Below are 22,258 nucleotides of genomic sequence, written 5' to 3'. Positions count from 1 at the left end.
AAATTTCAAGTCCTTTGCGCCAGCTCCATAGTACTTGGAAATAAAACAGGTAGGCTGTTGCGCTTAACCTCACTTGACAGTTTCGTGTATATACACAGCTTGCACAATACAGACGAAAATAGTTATGAAAATTTCTCAGTTTTCTATAGAGTTTTAAGAAAATATATTAATTGAGGAGTTATTTGTTCTGTATTTTTTGTCAAAACCGTTTAAATTTGAAGAGTTATTCTTAGCAAACCAACTGATACTTTGAATCAGTAGGAATTTTTATATTCTGGTGAGTAAATCGAAGAATTCAAAATGAAATTGTCTCATGTTTATTTTCCCATATTCGATACAGGCAGCAATGTCGAAGTGCCATGTTCCCGGTTGTTACAGCAAGAATTTTTCAAAAAGGAAGGACGGAACTATACACCCATAGAAGAGGTTGCAAAAATCCAATGCCTATTTAGCATATCTGTGTGCCGATAATGCGCTGAAATGTGCACTGTGCCGAAGACGGTATGTTTGAAAAACCGTAACTGGCATAAGGACTCGGCTCCCAACCAAAATAATGACCACTACATTCAAGCAAAACAAGAAAAACATTTTATGGGATTTCTTTCCTACACAGCAAAATATTTCTAAAAGTATACGGAATCTAAAACACGAGTAGTCTAATTTTTTACAAGTATAAATCGAAGACGATGTAATTTTCAACTCCTTTTGATGTAATTTTAGTCTTTTTTCAAAAAGTGAATAGAAATACATTGTTTTGCTATAATTTTACATTCCGTGATGTAAAAATCAAGCGGTCAATGAATTTTATATCACAAACAGTGTAAAATTGTATGTTTGATTTAAAATTAAATGGAAATGTGCAACTTGTGTGGCGCGCGTCGGATACAAAGTAAACAAGTAAGAAAATTATTCGAAAACGAGTCGTAGGCGTAGCTCTAGCATTTCCATAATCCTTCAAAAGCTGGTAGGTTCATAATAATGTCATATTGAAAAAAGAATGCTGTTGAAATTAATCAGTTTTCTCTCCATTGCAGCAAGATCTGATTTTTCGCAGAAATATTCGTCAGGCGGAGGTGACGCGGACCGAAAAATAATGGTGTTCTGGGACGAATCGAGAATCCTGGTGACGGCCATCTGTTCAACATCACCGTGCTGGGAATCGTCGGATGAAACAAAAATTCCAGGCTGACGCTGTGCGTGATGGTGTATATCTTTTAGATTTTTTTGGAAATATATGCGAAATTAAAATTTTAAAAGCAGCGTATTCATTCATAGACAACAGCAAAACTTGAATATTTAGCAAAGATTTCTAATATTTACGATAATAAATCTTAAAACTTACATCACCGTCTATTTTTACACGACGGCTTTCGTCGTCCGATTTCGTGCATTGTTTTCGATCTAAATTTACACGCCTCAAAAATTACATTCTTGAAAAAAATACATCGAGATAGAATTTTACATCAAAATCGATGTTCCGTTTTCGTGCATCGTTTTCGGTCTAAAATTACACGATTTTTTCTTGCTGTGTATTGGATAATTCATCCCAGAAACAAGAAAATAAAAATTAAAATCACAGCGCCGTAGTGAGAATCGAACTCAAGATACCAACTATATCGTAATGCCAGTCCGACACCTTAACCAGTGCACTATTCAAACTTCATGCAGGTCGAGGGATACTTGTCATAGGCTTTATGTCACCGATCAATCACAAAAAAAAAAAAACGCACAACGGCGGCTTCCCGGCGTTTGGTCTCCTTTCAATTCATTCCTTTGTCTCGTGAAGGAAACGGGAAAGGGAACGGGAGTGAAGGAACGGGAAACCCATTGAATGAGAACTGTGCTTTGCTTACTGCCTGCTATTACATACACATGCTACATATACACAGCTGCCAAAGCCGGGCAGCTTGGCCAGTGGAAGAAATATTTCTGTTGTTGCTTTTGCTACACATGCGCAGCTTAGCCAGTGGTTGTTTGCCGGTGGATTGAATTGAAGCAATGTTGTTGTTGTTGCTTTTACTACATACACACACACAGCTCTACCGTGGTTGTTTGCCAGCGCGGCGGATTGAATTGAAGGAATATTTTTTTTGTCGCTTTTGCTACATTCACACGCACAGTGCTCGGTTCGCTGGCTGCCTGGTGTTGGCCAGTATTTATTTCTATCCTTTTTCGTCTTGTGATGCGATATGGAGGGACGTGAATTCGTTTTTATTTTATTTCTTTCGACATTCGCAATTCGGTTAACTTGAGAGGTTAATGCCGGTGGGAGCAAATCGAATCAGCACCGGTCGCGTTATCTTCTTGTACCAATGATGCCTTGTACCAATGATGCCGCCATTGGCACAGAGGCTGAATTGTGGGTGTACCATCAGAAGTTTCTTTTCATAGGTTTCCGGTTAAAAAAATTCTCAGGACACGATGGCTCAAGTTTTTTGGACAAAACAACAGCCTAGAAACCAAAAATATGTTTGTGTGCTCCAAACATTTTTCTATTGACTGCTTTAATTATGAAGGAAAATATCGAAAACGTCTCAAATGTGGAGGTAAAACATTGTGAACATTCAGCATTTTAAATTTATGTTCAAGTATCAAATTCATATACAGACTGAGATTTAAGATTCAATTTTCATGTTCACATTCAGGAATGAGATTCTAATTTAAATTCGAGATTTAGATTTAAGCTCCAAATTCAGATTAGATTTTCAGTTTACAGATTTCATTTTAAATTCAGATCCTATGCTGGGATCCATATTACAGATTTAAATTGAAAATGCTGTTTGATTTATTGCCCACTGAAAGAAAATGTTCATTGCTTGCTACCAATTCTAGATGTTCCATCCATCCGTTTTCCAGTCAGCGTAATAATCAAACCCGTGTGTAATAATAATCCAATCAAGACATTCAAAACTTCTCTCTCTCTCATGACACTGTCGTAAACTCTGAACAAACAGGAAATCTGGAAGATTCCGGAATTTCGATGGATGGCGGTTTAGAAACCAGCAAAGCTCCTCAGTTAGGTGACTATCTGCAAGGTTCTGAGAACGATATGTGGCAAGAGAGAGTCCGTGAATTGAATTCACAGATAGAACATCTTGCTTGGACGCACAATCTATCAGAGGCAAATCATGTCAAAGAAGTGGCACTACTGCAAAAAACAGTGCTTGACCAAGCTTTCACTATCGATGGTCTTAAAAACCAAAACCTGTGCCTGGAAACATGAACAGAAAATGCAGATCAAAATAAACGAGTTGCAATTCAATCTTGAAACACTGCGTAAAAATATGGCAGATATTCGAGTTGTTCACGACGATCAAGTAGTAGAAAATGCTTCCAAACTACTCATGAAAAAGTACACTCGAAATCAAACGAACCTTATACTAAGTTTGAAAAAAAGAGTGGTATGGACAAACGAAGAATTGTCACATGGATTCACTTTAAGATATTTTAGCGCTCCTGGATACGAATATATCACGAAGAATTTACAATTTCCGCTACCAACATTAAGCTGTCTCAAGGCTTATGTCGTCAAGATGGATATGCGACAAGGATTTTTAAAAGAAGTTGTCCATATATTGAAAGCGAAAGCTGCAAACCTATCCGAACGCGAGAGAGTATGTGTTCTGCTGTACGATGAAATGTCATGCAGCGAAGTTTTTGAATATGATCGCCAGCATGACGATATTCTTGGTGCAAATTCAAAAGTTCAGGTTATTATGAGTTATAAATTCTTAATATACTAAGAACTTAATTTGAAACTATCAAAATTGCAAATAGAGTATAAATCAAACCAATTCTCAATTTAATTTCTCAGGTGATCATGATGCGAGGCCTGTTCGGAGATTACAAATCGCCTATTTTTGTTGGGTTCGACGTCAGGATGACTATCCAGCTTCTTACACAAGCCGTAACAAAATTGTTTGAAGCTGGATACGAAGTAGTAGCAACGGTTTCCGATTGTGGTGGAGGAAATGTCGGTATCTGGTCATCAGCAGTAGCAACGAATAAAAATCATCGGATTATTTACCCGATGACTAACCGGAACATTTATTTATTTGCCGATGCTCCACACCTCCTAAAACTATTTCGAAACTGGCTTTTGGATACAGGGTTCCTCTCAAAGAACTTGTGACTGAAGGGAACATCGAAGTTTCTGACACATTTTTTTTGAAAAAAATCATCTCGAGTGCAAAAGGACCGAGCGACAAAATGTAGCTATGGCCGCCAACTCATGTTCCAGGAAGTGTTCTGTTGCCTTGCAGCGCCTAGTGGGTACACCAGAAGCTCATAGATTGGCCTATATTTTACTGACGGTGAACGACTGGTTTGACGTGTTCAATTCTCGAACGCCAAGTGAACATCAGCGAAGAAGCCTTATGGAATGCATTTAGAAGAACAAAATGAAGCGTTGGATGCCATGTTAAGCTTAATGCAGAGTATGACACTGGTCGGTAAAAATTCCATTCAGGTAGTTTTAAAGATCACTATCAATTTTGCAAATATCGCTTTATAATTTTTTTACAGTTATTTCAGAAGGCCTTTCTGATGTCGATACATTCTCTTAGAGAATTATTTATCGACTTGAAGCAAAGGTTCAGTATCTACTACATCATGACAGCAAAATTGAACCAAGATGGTTTGGAAGAGTTGTTCGGAATGATCCGTTCTAGAGGCGGCGGCAATGATCATCCATCACCTTTGCTAGCTCTTCGACGGTTGAGGGTGATCATTCTGGGAAAAAATTTGACCAAGATATCAAGCGGTCAGAATACAAATGACCAATAATATATCGGTGAAGAGTTTTCGGTTATCGAAGTTTTGCGATCCAAAAAAGATTCCGGAAATGATATCACTATCATCAAAGAAGTTTTGGACCATGACGACGAAGTCTTCACTGAACGTTCCCCAGAAAATGATGATAGCTTCAGGATAGAAGAAGATGGTTTTGAATATGTTGCTGGGGCGGTAGCTAGAAAATTCAAAAGCCCCATAGAAGAAAAAAAAAATTATGTTGATTTTTCAGAACAAATATTCAAATTTTCCCATACAGATCTCAGGGTTTGAGAAATTTAAAAATGACCCCAAATCGACTAAAAAATGTATCATCTAAGCCTTTAAAGTAGGTCATAACAGCAGTGGAAACTGTTTTTCTAAGCTATAATCAGATGCAACCCGATAATCATATTTTTAGCTTTTGTTTGCAAGACGGTTTGTCCCTGTATGTCAAATATTTATTTTCCAATATGTACCGCTTACTGTACTGCTTTGTCGGATCGATACGATGCTATCCTATGTTGATGAATCACAATACGTTAATGTTCGAAATTTACTAGAAATCAAACTGTATACTTATGTACAACTTGTTTCAGTTTAAGGGTAGAAGTTTCAGGTATATCTAACAAAAGTGATTTTTAAGTACACTCTTGCATTCAAAAGAATAGAAGCTTGTTTTCCTAGTTCCTAACATCGTATTTCGGATGGATTGTTTCCAAAAATTTTATAACAATAATTTGAAATCTGTTTTCTGATCTGGCGGTATGTGTATACATATTGTAATCGTCGTATGAACTTGTGAAAACAATTACACACATTTTATTGTGCCAAATTTGACAAGGCTACCCGGGGGCAGGAAAAAATCGGATGTTTGTTCTGCCTATGCAAATATGTACGGAAAAGTAATTTTCATAAACGCATATTTACAGAAGCCGGAGAATTCTTCCCCAACCGAGAGATAAGATCGTTCCACGCGTGTTGTTCGAGATAACCCGAAAAATACGTTTACTCTAGCTTTTTATAAATTTTTAAGTCCGGCTCACTGTCTGGCCAGTTCGTTGGGATGAGTTTGCGGATAAAGTGTTAAAATGAGGTACCGCGTACAATGGCTTTTGGTTCTAGTCGGAGTGTTTGATTTTTGTCGATCGATGACCTACGGTAGTTTCGCAAAGGATGTTCCAAAGTGCTGTGCGTGATATTGAAGCATTTCTCTTTCAGAGGAACGAATCTATCTCCAGCAGCATCGACGTCAGCCCAACATGTTTATGCTATTGAGGAAATACTTGCTGTGGCCACCGCAATCTTCCATCGTTCCGCCGATAACCTCAGAGCCAACCATAAAAATTAAGCCATTAATCGTCGGAGGAGACTCAACATCGACCGACATTTATCCCTATCAACTGTCGTTAAGATATAGTGGAATACACATTTGCGGTGCAACGGTGATTGCTGCACAGTACGCGCTAACTGCTGCCCATTGTTTGGACGATGGAAGTTATCCAGATTTTGTGAGTTATTACACTATTCGAACGGAATCAAGAACAGTGATGTACAGCAATCAGATATCTCATACATAAGAATCAAAAATAAGAAAGGGGCGAAGACTGCTCCCACTCAGAGTTCAGTGCTTCTCAAAATTATGAGCTTCTTTAGAAACTTTTCATCAAAAGTGAACTAAGCTTACTCAGTGTTTTACTGCTGAACTAATCGTTGAAAGACTACAAATGAAATTTTAAAAGTGTAAGCCATTTTGTTATCTTTTTGGAAGAGCTGAAATGACTTGACAGCAGCGGTGTTCGTATCATGCCGCAGTGAGATGTCTTTATTTGCACAGCACGTCGACCAAACCTCAAGCCATGGATAATTGGACGCCGCTTCATCTCGGAAATTTGCAAGCGGGTGGAAACTTTCCATTCGCGCGTTTCCAAGGTGTTTTTATAAAATGTCCTCTCTTTAGTTGGAGTGGTCAAGTTGGATCATGTTGCCGAAACACTTCTTCGTGTCTCTGATCGTAAACACTGTTAAGCAATCTATCAAGTGATTCTGATCGATAAATTTAAAAGAAGTCTGTATCCCGTTCTTCTGAGTTTTCAGGCGTGAGGCGATCGGTCGCAATCTTGTTCAAACATCTTTGGTGTTTTCTAAGCTTTAAAGCCTTCCCACGTCACCGCATGTGTTCGTCACGCTCGGTTGAAGAAAACAAAATGTGAATCCGAGATAACCCAGCCTAATTAAATCTGTCATAAAATATGTGCATATCTACAATACATAAAAAATGTACAAAAAGTGTATGCTGTTCTACCAATTGGTCAAATAACATCTTAAGGTTTCGTGTCTTAGTAAGTGTTACCTTGAGAGACCTAATTTTTCAGTGTCCAACAGTGATTCATAGAGCATCATAGTCATCTAACATCGAAGCAACGGAACTAATTCGGAAATGACTTGTGGTTCAGCCGCTGTGTTCTTCGTAGTAAACCAGCACTGCGAAAATTCAAACAACTGAAGTGCTCACTTCCTGTGCTCAGAACAATCTATTCTATTCTAATTTTTTTACAGAAACTATATGTATCCATAAAAGCACGATGAATAGTTACGGTTAGATCATAAATAGCGAAACTCAAAAAAAAAATTTGTATTCAATGAAATTTATCAATCATGCAATCAGAAAAGGTTCTGCCGAAATTGTGGATAGATCTGGACAACATCCGGTCTTTTTTTAGTTGAAAATAGTGAGCTAGAGCACATAAATTGCTGAAATTACAAGTTTAACATTGTTATCTATACGCAATCGATCTCAATCGAATGGAAGTGAAGATCTACAATCTTTGCTCGTAAAATATGCCCTGATTCAACCCCTGTGTAAAAAATCGATCGTGATGTGCCACCAGGTAGGAGCGATCTGGATTCTAACTTTTCGATGGTTGAGTTTTCACTTGCAACAACTCAGCTCCAGGAGTTGATAAAATAAAATTTAACTTGTTGAAAAACCTTTCGGCAATGTTCGGAAAATCGCTCAAGAAAAGCAATCAGGATTCGTTTCAAGCTAGAATACTTATCTATACCTCTGAGTACTGTGATACGAACGTGGTAAAAGTATGCGCGTTTGATCTGCAAATACCTTGCCAGATAAAAAAAAACGAATTTGAACTTGGCGGGGACATCACCCCGACCAGTGGCTTTGTTAAATTTTTGGCCAGGAAGCTGCCCAAAATCCATCTTCACGTACGTTTCGTCGTCCATACATCCGTCGTACTTCGTAAGAACCTTGTTGTATAACTTCCGGGCCCGTTCTTCCACATTCTTCTTCAATATCCGGTTTGGTTGCATACTGGCCCGATAAGATCGGATTCCTTCGCGCAGAAGAATCTTTCTGACGGTGCAGTGGTTGGCATTCGATTTCTTGGCGATGTCATAGTCCGACTGCCCTGGGTTTACCTTGATCTTTATCAACACCTTCAAATGCAGTTTCCGACGTTTAGTTCCACTATAACGCTGCACACGGACGATTTGACCATTTTTACAGATTTCGCGATTTTTGAACCACGTCGGGTTTTTGATGTGAGTGTCTAAAATTAATTTTCGTCTCGTGGCTTCCATCACGTGTAACTTTTTTTGGAACAAAACGAATCGTAATGAAATTTTCAGCACTGATAGAGGAAACATTTCCAAACAAAGTACTGTCAAAACATTTTAGATCTGACAACTAGGAGCGCTACGGTGTAATAAACAGTGCGTCCAGGTTTTGGGTGATCCATGCTTTATCAGAGGGAAAATATGACGAAATACCAGGACCACATGTTGAAAAAAGCCGTAGCACGTGCTGGACAGTTTATTGCGGTTACTTAGTAATGATTTTTCTGTTCTACGCAAAGCGAAAAATTAAATATCATGTTGTAACCTTTAGACATGTCTCAGAACTGATACATATCAGTTGTGATCCTAGAAGGTCTAAAACCATCAAGGAAGGCAATCACCATTGAGACGTTCGTTGCTGATAGTCTGCGTCCTTCTTTACCACATCATGTTTTGTGGGAATGTATCAAATACAGCAGCGTCGTTGTCATGCATGATTGTTTATATGATTTGGCTAGAGAGGAAAAATTGACTGCTTCGATTGTTTGGCTCTGAATGTAGTAAAGCATGGCTTATCGAAAATGATTGATTTTCGGAAAATTGCCTTCCGGATGCCGCAAAAATGCGCTTGTTAAATTTATTTAATCAACTCTTGGAACATAATATTGTTCCCGCAAACTGGAGACAATTGAGAGTAGTCATCCAAACGTCCGGAAAACCTGTATCCGATTCCAATTGCTATCGTCCTATAGCAATGTCTTGTGTACGGAAGTTGATTGAGAAAATGATATTGTTTCGTTTGGATAAGTGGGTAGAAACCAATGGCCTCCTTTCAGATACTCAGTTTGGATTCCGCAAGGGCAAAAGGACAAACGAATGTTTTGGTTTGCTGTCTTCAGACATACAAATGGCGTACGCAAAACGAGAGCAAATGGCTTCAGTGTTTCTATACATAAAGGGAGCATTTGATGCAGTTTCAATAGAGGTGTTGTCAGAAAAATTGCATTCCCGAGGTCTGCCTCCTCTGTTGAACAACATCTTTTACAGCATGCTTTGTGAGAAACATCTGAACTTTGCTCACGGAGATATACATGGGCCTCCCGCAGGGTTCATATTTGAGGCCACTTTTATACAACTTTTACGTAAGTGACATCGACAGTTGTCTCTCTGAAGGCTGCACTCTAAGACAATTTGCAGATGATGGCGTAGTACCTGTAATGGGTAATACTGTGTTACATCTGCACAGACATTTACAAGATACTTTAAACAGATTGTCATCCTGGGCTTTGGGGCTTGGGATCGAGTTCTCTCCAGGGAAAACGGAGTTGTTGGTAATACCGTATTTGTTTTCTCCCCTCGATCAGTGTTCCACAGTACCTGACAAAAACAAACACAAATCGTCGCCAGTGTATTGCTACCTCACTCACTCACACGCTCTTTCGCAACACTGACGAAATTTTCTGGGCACTACCGCCCGATGGCAGTGCAACACCAGGTCAAAGCCAGTGCAACACCGTCCGAATAAACAAACAGTTTGACAGCACCTAGTAGTGCACCAGTGCGACACTAGTGCAACACTAGGCATAAACCAATACTGCATAAAAAGCATAGACCAGCTCAACCACAGCTCCAACTTCTAGGCAGAACGATCACTCAATCGAGGTGTTTTAAGTATCTTGGGGTTTGGTTTGATTCCAAATGCCAAGATACTTAAATAAATGGAAGGAAAATGCCAACAGAGAATCAATTCTATCCGATCAATCACTGGCACCTCTGGTAGGGAGCCCATCCAGAAGATCTTTTAAAATTGTATCGAACAACTAGGGTAACGGACTTATTTTGGACCGGGTACATATTTTGGACCACCTTGCCACTTTTTTTCTAATATTTCTCTCATACATCATTAGAAACATGAAAATTTTAACAAATATAGTTAAAGGTACTTCTTATGATTCTAATCATATCTTAGATTCCATTTAAATAAGCTGGTTAGAGATACAAAATTGAGAATAAAGTTTTGATTTTTCACAGTTGGGCCAAATCAAGCCCATTTCAGGAGGACGTGCCATTATTGGAGTCAAATTTCAAGAGGTTTACTGCATAGCTGTGATGAATTTAACAACTACAAACATGTTCACAGCTATGATAAAACACTTGATAACTGGTTTGCAAGTTCGAAGAACCAAAAAACTTGTTTTAATCGAAATTTTATCCATGTCGAAAATAGGTCCAACTAAATTCCTTAGGGACTTATTTTGGACCACCCAACATAACCTGAATATTAAATTGCTGTTAAATGTTCATGAACGTAATAAAACGTTGTACGGTGATATGAAAAGAATTATGCTCACTTTTTCAATTGCTTTTTATAAATTAAGTTTAGAATTTTTGCTTTATTTTATTTAATCAACTCGCTAAAGCTCAAACCTACCTTTAGACGGGGTTCAATTCAATCGGCATAAAACCAAGCCAATCATTGTTTTAACTTACTTTTTTTGCACTATGCTTCAAACCACGTTAATCTTACAATCTACATTAAAAGCAACTGTTTGATAAGCAGACGTCAAAAGTAACGAGCCTAAAGCCAAAAGTCAAAAGCTACAGCTTAATGAAGCTTAAAAACATGAAAAACTGGACATGCACCAATTTTTCATTAAGTCATTATTTTATGCTTCATGAGAAATTATTGACAGTTTGGTCTAAAAGTAACACCTAGACAGGGTTGATTATCGAGAAAAAAATATAATGGATAGGTAGAAAAGACGAAATGTAAACCACGTTTCAAGAATGGGATGGGAGAAAAAAATCTAGCTTTTATTTAGATGGTTCTTTTTTGAATTTATGCCTTCTACAGAACTGAAGCCAAATGAAATCCACTTAGGTTTTGAAAGTCAAAATGCATCAATTTATGTCGCGGAGTTCATGATGTCAGACATTCTTCACTAATTATTGGGTCACCTGAAGAAGATTTGCGTTCTAAAAATTGATCCTAAAGATAAGCCAACTGGCTAGTATTTAACACTGCAGAACGAATTCCGTCAAGATGAATGAATTAACGTCAACAAACAAAACTTGTCTACAAGAATAAGAATGGAATAGATTAACTGAGTTATTAGAATAATTGAGCATCAATCGCTGTCGTAAAAATGGCAAAATTAAAAAAAATCTTATTAAATTTAAGGGTGGTCCAAAATAGGTCCAGAGGGTGGTCCAAAAAAGAAACCTGGTGGTCCAAAATACCGACCAGAGTTATTATCGAAGAAACGAGTTTGTAGGCTTAAATCTTGTTACTTTGCAACAAACGACGATATGTTTCGATAGAAAAAGCCTTCATCTTCATAATGAACGGATAAAGCTGTCAAAAATTGTGACATGTACTTTATTATTTCAGAAAATAACATAGTCACTTCCCAAAGCGGTCCAAAATTGGTCCGTTACCCTATTCTTTCAGTGATGGAAAATGGTAGCTTCTGTTTCCAGTCGGCTGCCAAAACTCATATCGTTGTCGCCGCATCGTTTTGGGCTGTATGCCCTCAACGCACAACATGAGTCTCGAAGATTTGGCAGGAATACTAAATCGATACAATCTACTATCACATTTACTCCTCATCAGGTGTGAGGTCACGAACCCATTGATGATGGTTCGTTTTGAAAGGTTACCTCAGTTCTTTCTCAGCCTCCAGCAAGACCAGTCGATTTTTCGATTTCGGTGCTTGCTGAAAATAAAGGCTAAAATTACTTCTCAAATGCGTATTAAAGTTCGGTGGAGTGTAATACAATGAGTCCGTCACCCGGTGATAACCCGGAACGTACTCTTCCGGAATGGCTAGACCCTACCAACATGCATGGGAAGCTGTATTACATATTTTTGCGCGCTGCAGATGGACACAATCTACCAAATAACCCGTTTCTGATTGGAAGATCTATCGAAAAACAAGTTGGGAAAATTGAAGGAGCCTTTTACGACCGCAACAAGAAATGGTACGTCTTGAAGATCAGGAATAAAGACCAAGGTAGGCATTTACTGCTACTAAAAAAGCTAGAAGATGGTACTCCCATCGAATTTGGAAGACATCCTACATTAAATAGTAGAAAATTTGTTGTGCGATGTGACGAAGTCAATGGTATGACAGATGAAGAGCTACTTTCCGAATTATCGAATCAAAAAATCACACACGTTCGCCGCATAACGAGAAAAACACCAGAAGGTATTGTCGGTACACCAACTTTGGTGCTAACGATAAATTCCACAATTACACCGGAATTTGTGCAATTCGGATTGCTTCGAGTGCGTACTCGCGTTTATATACCACAACCATTACTTTGTAAGCTTTGTTATCGTTACAATCATACCAAAAAACGTTGCACATTCGAAAAAGCATGTAGCATATGTTGTAGCACCAAACATGACTCAACTGGATGCCCTGGTACTAAATACTGCCAAACATGCCAATCATCGGATCACTCACCCACCGAAAAAACTTGTAGGAAATGGATAGAAGAAGAAGCCGTTTTGAGGATGAGCGTGGAAAAAAATGTTACCATAGCAGAAGCCCGTCGCACAATTTGCACCAACTCTAACTCGACCAGCTACGCATCTATTACACGATCTGGAATAGCACAAAAGAACGCAAATCACCAGCAGCAGAATCAAACCGAACAGCAACAAATGAAACGTGTTCACCAAACAATAGAATCTGGACCGAAAGCACTTACTGTAGAAAGCCCTCCTCGCAAGCGATCACCTTGCCCTCGCCGAGCACATGGTGTGCCTACCGAAAAAGATGATCCCCTCAACGAGACCAACAAGACATCTTCCTCTGCCGTGAAGCAATACGGCAAAACTATCTCTTCCCCTTCAACCCCTCCTCCCAACCCTAATCCTTTCCAACCCCCTCTTCCTAATAGTGTAAAAATGAAATTAAGTAAGCCCCCCGGCACATAAATACTTTTGTAAAGTAATATGCCTAATAAAACTTAATTTAGAATTAAAAAAAAAAAATAAAGGTTACCTGAGCAAAATCTTCAAACCAGATTTATGTCTATATACCATACCCTCATGTCAATGCAGGTAAACCCTTCTTCGTACTCTCCAACTCGTGTTTTCAGCCCGGACTACGATGATTCTTCTGTCCAGTTTGATTTGTCTATGAAGCAGGAAATTCGTGGAATCCCGGATCCGCAACGCCCACTCCTGATTCAAAGAATTTTCGAAGCTAAATATAGACACGTCAATGCAGATAAAATGTACTTTACCGATGGGTCTCTAATCGAGGAATCAACGGGATTTGGAATTTTCAACGAAACAACCAGCGCCTCTTAAATATAATCTCCAGTCCCCATGCTTTGAACATCTAGCAGAGTTAACTGCTATTCACTGGGTCTTGGACAGCATCGCCTCACGGCCTGTTGGGCACTACTATATTGTAATCGATATCCTAAGTCCATTGGAGCAATGCACTCAATATGACCGGGAAAGCACTCGCCGTTTGGGATATTTTAAATGCTTTAACAAGACGTCGCTTTTACATCACCGTTGATTGGGTTCCCTCGCATTGCTCGATAGTGGGCAATGAGAAGGCAGACTCTCTGGCAAAGGTGGGGGTGACGGAAGGCGACACGTATCAACGTGATATCGTCTTCAACGAATTTTACTTCTTGGTTCGAGGAAACTCTCTTGTCAACTGGCAGCGCAAATGGGACGAGGACGAGTTGGGTCGGTGGTTCCACTCGATTATTCCAAAAGTAAGCCTTAAACCTTGGTTTAATAGGTTGGACCTGAGTCGGGATTTTATTCGTATATTTTCCTGTCTCATGTCCAATCATTGCTTTTTAGACGCGGTACTCTATCGTTTTGATATTGCTGGCAGCAATTTCTGTGGTTGCAGTCAAGGTTTCCATGACTTCGAGCGTATTGTTTGGTCGTGTGAGGTCCATCTTGTCGCCAGAACGAATTTAATAGACTCGCTTTGGGCGGCCCGAGGAAAACCACCCAATGTTCCAGTGAGAGATGGATTTGGACTACATGTTCGAAATCTACTCTTTTCTAAAAGCTATCGATCTTCGTCTATAATTCTTTTTTATTTTCATATTTCCCTTTCTATCTTCCTTTCTTCTCTCACAAAGTGTTAAGGCAAAAATTGTAAACAACAAAAGCGATTTTGGCTCCTTAAAACCTAAAGATATGAGCCGTTTCAAATAAAGAAATTGTTAAAAAAGTGACCGACATAACTTAATAAGTCAAGTCAATAAATTGAAGTTCGTTTCATTCACCGCAAAATTTAAGTTCTAGTTGCTTCTTTGACTTTTCACAACAGACCCGCTCGTAGATTAGTAGGTAAAATGGAAGTCATTTGATCTAATGAACATAAGTTCCAGCCCAATAACAAACCTCAAGCATAGTTGTACTGGATCGGTTTTTTCATATCAATTGAATTTCTTATAAAGACTGTATTTTCAAAAAACGCCATACAAACATAACTCCAAAAAGACCGGATGTTGTCCGAATCTATCCACAATATCGGCAGGCCAGGTTTTTCTGAAAAAAATGCCAGGGAAAATTCGGTTATTTTAACAAATAAAAACCTTGTTAAATCCAGGCATCGGGTTTCTAAACATCAATCTCAAAAACCGAGCATTAGCCGGGCACATCCAATCAAAAAGGTTGCATCCATTTCAAATAATCCTTAATACCTTGAGCATAAACCAGTCAAACAATCTGAAACTTTGAGCATTGTTCAGTGGCAGAAAAACAAGTTATGAATTGAAGAAGTTCTATTATTTGGTTATAGAAACTTTTGCACAGAATATGTAACTACTTATTTATCTACATTATCAGCAGCAGGTTTACCTCTATTTTTTTGGACTCGGGAATTCGTGAGAAAATTACATTGTTGATCAATTCTTGATTCCTCTGAACCCATTTGTAAATATGCATCTAATCTCTTAACACGATCGTGTCAATACAATCTCGATTTCTTGCAGATTACCTTCCGTGGCGGCAGTCCCCATCGGTTTGCCGGCGGTTATTTGTACCATGCGGTCTCGTACGAACTCCATCCGCTGTACCAGCCGGAAACATTCGACAACGACGTGGCGGTAGTCAAAATTAGTGAAAACTTTCTCGATCAGCTACAGCGTGTGCTGCTGGTAGACGAGAGCATTCGGGCGGACTGTTCCGACTATCCGGCAACGGTTATTGGTTGGGGAACGGCAGCCGACGAATATGTTCCCATGATTCTTCAGGAGCTCCAGGTATTGGAACAACCGAGGACTATATGTGAAAAAGTGTGGATAGAGCAAATAACAGATAGGTAAATTTGGAAGAAAAACCATTCATTACTACAAAATCATGCCCTTTTTTAAAATTTCAAAAATTCATGGCCGAAAACCTCACCATCCTTTAGAATGCTTATTTGATGCCTATAATTATGTTCAATTGTTCAGTGTTTCATACATTTCTTCTAAATAATACATTTTATTTCGTCTCCATCTTATCAGGATGTTGTGCGCGGGAGGAGTTTTGGGACAGGACACCTGCAATGGCGATAGTGGTGGTCCACTGATTTGCAACGGGTATCAGATAGGGATAGTATCCTGGGGCTCCGCCAAGTGTGCTATCGAGATGCCGGCAGTGTTCACAAACATAACAAACCCTGCGATACGAGACTTTATTAGAGAACAGGCCTTCGTTTGATTGGTACAAATTACTTCTTAAGTTAAAGTGAAATAAATGTTAACAGATGATCAGTATTTTTTGGTTTGCTTTTAAATCACTTTTGAACGGAGAATTCGCGCTACTGTAATATATTTTTTTTCGATATTATAAGTAATTTGGAGTTCAATATTTCTAACAAAATCAAATATTCTGATAGCGAAAAAGTATTTATAAAAGTAAGTTAAATTACCTACCTTATATGCAGCATAGGTCACTAGAATAATAGAAGATAAAAAATCTGTAGTATACTGAGAATTTTAATAAACTTATTCGATAATATTTTTTTCAGTTCCAGTTACGGTAATAAAATTTCAAATAAAATATAATTCCTTAACAAAATAACCCCTCTCAACTGAAACCCGAGAATAAAATCATTGATTGAGCGATTTGAACATGGAGCTTCTTCGTGCAAGAGTTGGATTTCTGAAAATCAGCATGGATTTTTCACTAAAAGATCAGTAACTTAAGACCTGGCTGTTTTCACATCATTCTGCTTATCCAATATCGATGGCGGCAAGCAAATTGATGCCATACCGTCAAACGGGGCGTCATGCAAAAGCAGGGTTAGATGCAACATTTGTCTACCACAACAATCATTCAATTTTTATTTTAATATACTGTAATAAAGTTATCATTGAATGATAAGAAATTGATGATGATATAGTTTTTAACATCGTGAAAAAGTTTAAAAAAATTTCTGATTCTCATAAAAAATTAAAAAAAAACGAGCAATAAATGTACAATTTTTTTTCATTTTTTGATGCCGTAAAAAACTTCACCCAGTATGACGAATTGGCTTAATGATATCACCTACAAACTTTATATTGCTTTCATTATCCTACATATACCAACACTGTTGGTGTAAAAATATTTTTCGGACCATCACCAATTTTTTTTTAAATAAATATTTTTTTAATTCAGTTACCTGTCTGGGGCAAAATGCAACAAAATAAAAACCAGAACTAAACCTCGTAAATCTCGTTTCCATATGCTGGGATATGATTGTTTTGCATTATGTTTGTCGACATTCAAATTTCATCCATCCTAAGAGTTATTTAAGCTAATAGAATATTTGTAGTATTTTTTACCCCGAAATGTATGCAGCAAATTTACACTTTTCCCTTAAAAACATTATTGATAGAAAAATGTAATATTTAATTCGAACAAAACAAAAATTTATTGCAATTGGTGTTTTATGCGTTATGACACAAAAAAGGTGTCAAAAACTATAAATTTTCGAACGTTTTCATTTGGTTTTTCATTAATAATATAGTTTGTTGCAATTTACTCCTTTTTCTTAGTAGGGTGAAAATCGCATGTTTTTGAAAATTAAAAAATAACTGATAAAACCAATAATTTTTCTGACTACGTCAATTTGGTGTCCCATCAACCTTAAAACTTTGTAAATTATTGCACATTGTACTTTATGGAAATAGAATTTTGAAAACCGATCAATAGCGTGAATCTGGACAGTTTTATTAGTATATTAATAAAATTCTATATTATGAGCACTTCCAGTCCCTGATTAGCTTTAGATGATGTATTTTTTGGAGTTAAAAAAAATAAGCTATCGAAATTTAAAAAAACGATGAAAAGGGTTTTTAATAAACATATTCAAACAGCTTTTTTCACCATCCTCACCCTTCGAAGCAGTTTGAATATCTATCCTTTTTGCGCCAAAATTATGTTTAAATAATGTTTCGCCATATGCCAAACTCGTGAACATGAGACATTATAGCTTGAAGTTTTCCCAAACAACACTTATGATGGTATGAAAATTATTGATTTTATACAGTGCAAATTTCTTTTTTTTAATAAATTTATTAAAGCAAAAAATATCAAAAAATATATTTTTTCTTTGAAAGTCAAATATTCAAAAATGTTGGCAATAACAAATTTCTAAGTAAACATTTGTCCCGTATATTGAGGCAAGTTTAAATGCAAAGCTTATTTTCAAATGCGTCAGAGTAATGGCTTCAAAATGGATTTAATACGTATATCGGTTTGTTTGTTTTATCAAGTTTCATTGATATATCTGCAGTATAAATTTATGTTTGATATTCTACTTTTAACAAATGCTGTTCAAAGCAAATGACCTTTATTTACAAAGACATTTAAGAATTTTAAATATCCGCTTCAGTTTCAACATTCGGAATACCCCTTCTGGTCTTTCCAACATATTGAATCATTTATCTTAAAAGTTCGACGTTTGCCCTTGCCCCACCGTGTAAGTTGACAGGAGGGAATATTGTTTTTAACACTTAAAAAGGATACTAAGAAATTTTCATAAAAATTTTGCTCCCAGTTGACACATGTAACACAAAAACACTTTTCATGTTTAGTACGTACTTAACCATGTAACACAAAAACACTTTTCATGTTTAGTACGTACTTAAATTGGTATGTAAGCAAAAAGTAAAATATTTTTTTCAGAATTATTTAAAATACAATGCTCTCATTTTCATTTCTTAATTTGTTTCAGTTGTGTATTTGGGCCGAAGTAACAATTTTTAGAAGAAAACATATTTTTTTATTTTTTTTGTAATCGAGAAAAGTTGAACGTTTAAACATGCTCTAGTGTTCCTTCAATGAAAATTCTTTCGGAAAATGAATTCCCTCACTTTTGATCAATAAAAATCAGTTCATTTCACTGATACCTTTCAATTATGAACACGTCAGTCATATTTTATCTATTTTAAAGAAAAGGCTCTTGATCAGTTCATGTGTCGGATCGCATTTTTTTATCTTCTTTTTCAGTTAAGTACATTTTTACATGTTCAATAAAATGTTTCCGATCTACCTCTGTAGAAAACATCTTATTAATATTCCTGTTATCAATATGATTCAAAAATAAAGTGATTCAAAGGGTCATACCATTATTTCATTAGCATCAGAACTAAATTCATATTTTAGACAACAAATGCTATATGGACAACAAGTATTTTTGCAAATCTTTCAATTGCTTTGGATTCGATTGATAAAATACCAATCCGTGCCACATATAGGCGTCATTTATTTCCACGTGCTGTGTATAATTAAGCAATAAAAAACATATCTGGGTTGCATATCGCCCCCACGTGCATAAGAAATATACACCCAAAATTCAGCCTCTGTGCCAATGGCGTGTAGTCAATTACATAGCATCATTGGTAGGGGAAAAGTTCATATAACGCCCCATGTGGCTAATACGCGCCACTCTTGTTCTGAAGAATCTGAAACATTTTAAGCCTGCAAAATATTACCAATTTGTTTTAAATGCTGTGATTGGTCATGGCAAGTATGAATTTTTCCTTAAAATGCCCCTGTGTCGTGATAATTTCACAATTTAGGTTTTTCTTCATTTCGATCTAAATTTTAAAACACTTTCAATAAGGTGTCACCAAGCAAAGAAACACGAATAAGACAATATTTTCTGACACATCGATAGAGGAGAATCTAAATTATGGTTTTATGCTAAAAAATCATACTGAACTCGCTAAGGTATGCTTTTCATGGGTATGCTCTATCACGGCCCATGCGCTCTTTATAACGCGCCAATCGTAGTACACTGAACGAAATCGGGCGATTAATTTTATAGGGTCATTACAATAATTGTTATCATTCATGGTCCGCATACAAGCTAACGATTTACTCACTAAAAAAGATCGGGAAATACAATAAATTTTACAGTTAGGTCCTAAAAGAGATTGACCCATTAAAATTTATAGGAAAATCCAATGAATCTCGCGAGCCACACTCGATCGGTAGAATGTATAAGAAAATCTAATAAATTATACAGTTTCGATTAATAATACATTATAAATTTGCTCAGAGGTTTTGTTCTTTTTTTGTGTCGCTGTTCAACTGAAATTGAAGTTGATTAATTTCAGCCCATCCGTACAAAAAAGTGAAGCTCAACAAATAGAACGGTATGTATTTTGTGTATTTTTAAAAGATGCCTGCGAATTTTTCTAATGATCAGAACAGTTTCTATTCAAGCAACATTTTCATATTTCTTTTTTTCAGAATATACAATTAAAAGCTAGCAGTACCAATATCAAAATGGACGCCTTAGATCCCCAAATGGTTTTTTCGTTTCCGGAAATTGGAATTCACGGAATCAACTCACCCATCAATGGCATATATTGACCGCGGAATTTCGAGTCTCTGCCCAAGCATCCAAATTCCCTTTAGAAGGGTCTGCTAACGAGAAGAAAGGTGAGATGATGTTAAACTTTGTTTTCAATATCTGAAATTAATTCATTCCTCTTGATTTCAGGTTTGTTTTTGTTATTACCAACTTTTCAAAACGAGGACCCCTTCAAGCCGGAAGTTTGGGTTTCGGATCATCACCATTCCACAGAGAACCATTCTAACATCAGTGCTAAACACCTTGCCTGTGCCATAGTTAAGTGATTAATTATTCTAAATTTGATAGCGGCTATGAAAGAAACAATAAAATTTTCAAAGTTAACAAAAATAAGCTGTATCCCACTTTTTTCGGTAATAAAATACGAAAAGAAATCATAAAAAGTAAAACCATAACACAAGACACCCCATCAATTTATATTTCATCATTTTGAACTGTAATTATTATAAACTTGACGTTCTATAACGTTCATTGGATTTTCTGATAAATTTTATTAAATACTAAAACCATGCAATTGTATTCGATGAGCAAACTCGTAAAAAGTATTAGATTTTCTATTAGTGCAAAAACACTAGAATTTCCGATATTGTTCATAGCCCGATTTCGATCAGTGTAGGCTGAAAATAGCATTGATTTTTCAAAAAGGCCAATTTTCATTGAAAATGAACAAAAAGTCTAAAACCATATTTTGAGCGTTAATTCAGCCCAAAAAACCTATTTTTCATTTTTTGTTAAATTTCTATTAGTCCATTTTGATTTTCTTTTCAGTCAAAGTGTCTGTAAGTATTGGTGTGTTTTCGGTCTTCGGCTGCTCTCGGGTGTGTTCGGCTGCTAGGCGCGTATTGAATACACAGCGGCGCGTATTCGCAACACAGTTTTGTTCTGTGGCTTTGAACATGGTTTTTAAAAATCGTGTTTTTGAAGAAACTATGGTAATTTGAGTGATGAAAAGTCATAGGAATTTGTAGGAAACACTTTTCTTCAACGATTACACCCATTTTTAACACAATTTGTACGTGGAATACATAGAAAATCAGCGATTTGCTTAGGTGGCGCATAATAGGGCATGTTCCCCTACAAGAAGATAACGCGATCGGTGCTGATTCGATTTGCTCCCACCGGCATTAATCTCCCAAGTTAACCGAATTGCGTATGTCTGAAAGAAACAAAATAAAAACGCTTTCACGTCCCTCCCTATCGCATCACAAGACGAAGAAGGATGGAAATAAATACCGGCCAACACCAGGCAGCCGGCGAACCGAGCACAGTGCGTGTGAATGTAGCAAAAGCAACAACAAAAACATCCTTCTAATTCAATCCACCAGCAAACAACCACGGCTAAGCTGTGCGTGTGTATGTAGCAAAAGCAACAAGAATATATTCCTTCAATTCACCGGCAAACAAGCACCGGCCAAGCTGCCCGGCTTTAGCAGCTGTGTATATGTAGCGTGTGTATGTAATAGCAGGCAGTAAGCAAAGCACAGTTCTCATTCAATGGGTTTCCCGTTGCCTTCTCTCCCGTTCCCTTTCCCGTTTCCATCGCAAGACAAAAGACTACCTTGAAAGGAGGCCAAACGCCGGGAAGCCACCGTTGTGCGTTTTGTTTTGTGATTGATCGGTGGCAGAAAGCCAATGACAAATATCCCTCATCCTGCAAGAAGCGCCAATAGTACACTGGTTAAGGTGTCGGTCTGGCAAGACCATATGGTTGGTGATTTGAGCTCGATTCTCCCTACGGGCGCTGTGGTTTATATTTTTATTTTCTTGTTTGTGGGATGAATTATCCAATAGGAACGAAATCCCATAAAATGTGTTTCTTGTTTCGCTTGAATGTAGTGGTCATGCATCATTTTAGTTGGGAGCCGAGTCCTTATGCCAGTTACGGTTTTTCAAACATACCGTCTTCGGCACAGTGCACATTTCAGCGCATAATCGACATAGAGATGTGCCAAATAGGCATTGGATTTTCGCAACCTCTTCTATGGGTGTACCTATACCCCAACTTGGTTGAGAAACATGCGCCTAATGGTTAATTTTTTACAGCGATCTATGAACAGTATGCTTTG

The 22,258-nt window shown here is 37.4% G+C and overlaps 1 protein-coding gene across 1 annotated transcript; it reads left to right on the top strand.

Annotated features, from left to right (window-relative positions):
• Positions 1 to 5,803: 5,803 nt before the first annotated feature.
• Positions 5,804 to 16,567, top strand: LOC129757028 (chymotrypsin-1-like). The gene is made up of 4 exons (XM_055754126.1): positions 5,804 to 5,931; positions 5,992 to 6,281; positions 15,331 to 15,659; positions 15,847 to 16,567. The coding sequence occupies exons 1-4, from the start codon at positions 5,862 to 5,864 to the stop codon at positions 16,040 to 16,042; spliced, it is 885 nt and encodes a 294-aa protein (XP_055610101.1). The 5' UTR covers positions 5,804 to 5,861; the 3' UTR covers positions 16,043 to 16,567.
• The last annotated feature ends 5,691 nt before the right edge of the window (positions 16,568 to 22,258 follow it).

This window comes from Uranotaenia lowii, chromosome 3 (genome assembly GCF_029784155.1).
Source record: "Uranotaenia lowii strain MFRU-FL chromosome 3, ASM2978415v1, whole genome shotgun sequence".
Taxonomy (NCBI): Eukaryota; Metazoa; Arthropoda; class Insecta; order Diptera; family Culicidae; genus Uranotaenia; species Uranotaenia lowii.
This window is presented reverse-complemented; position numbering and strand designations above follow the sequence as displayed.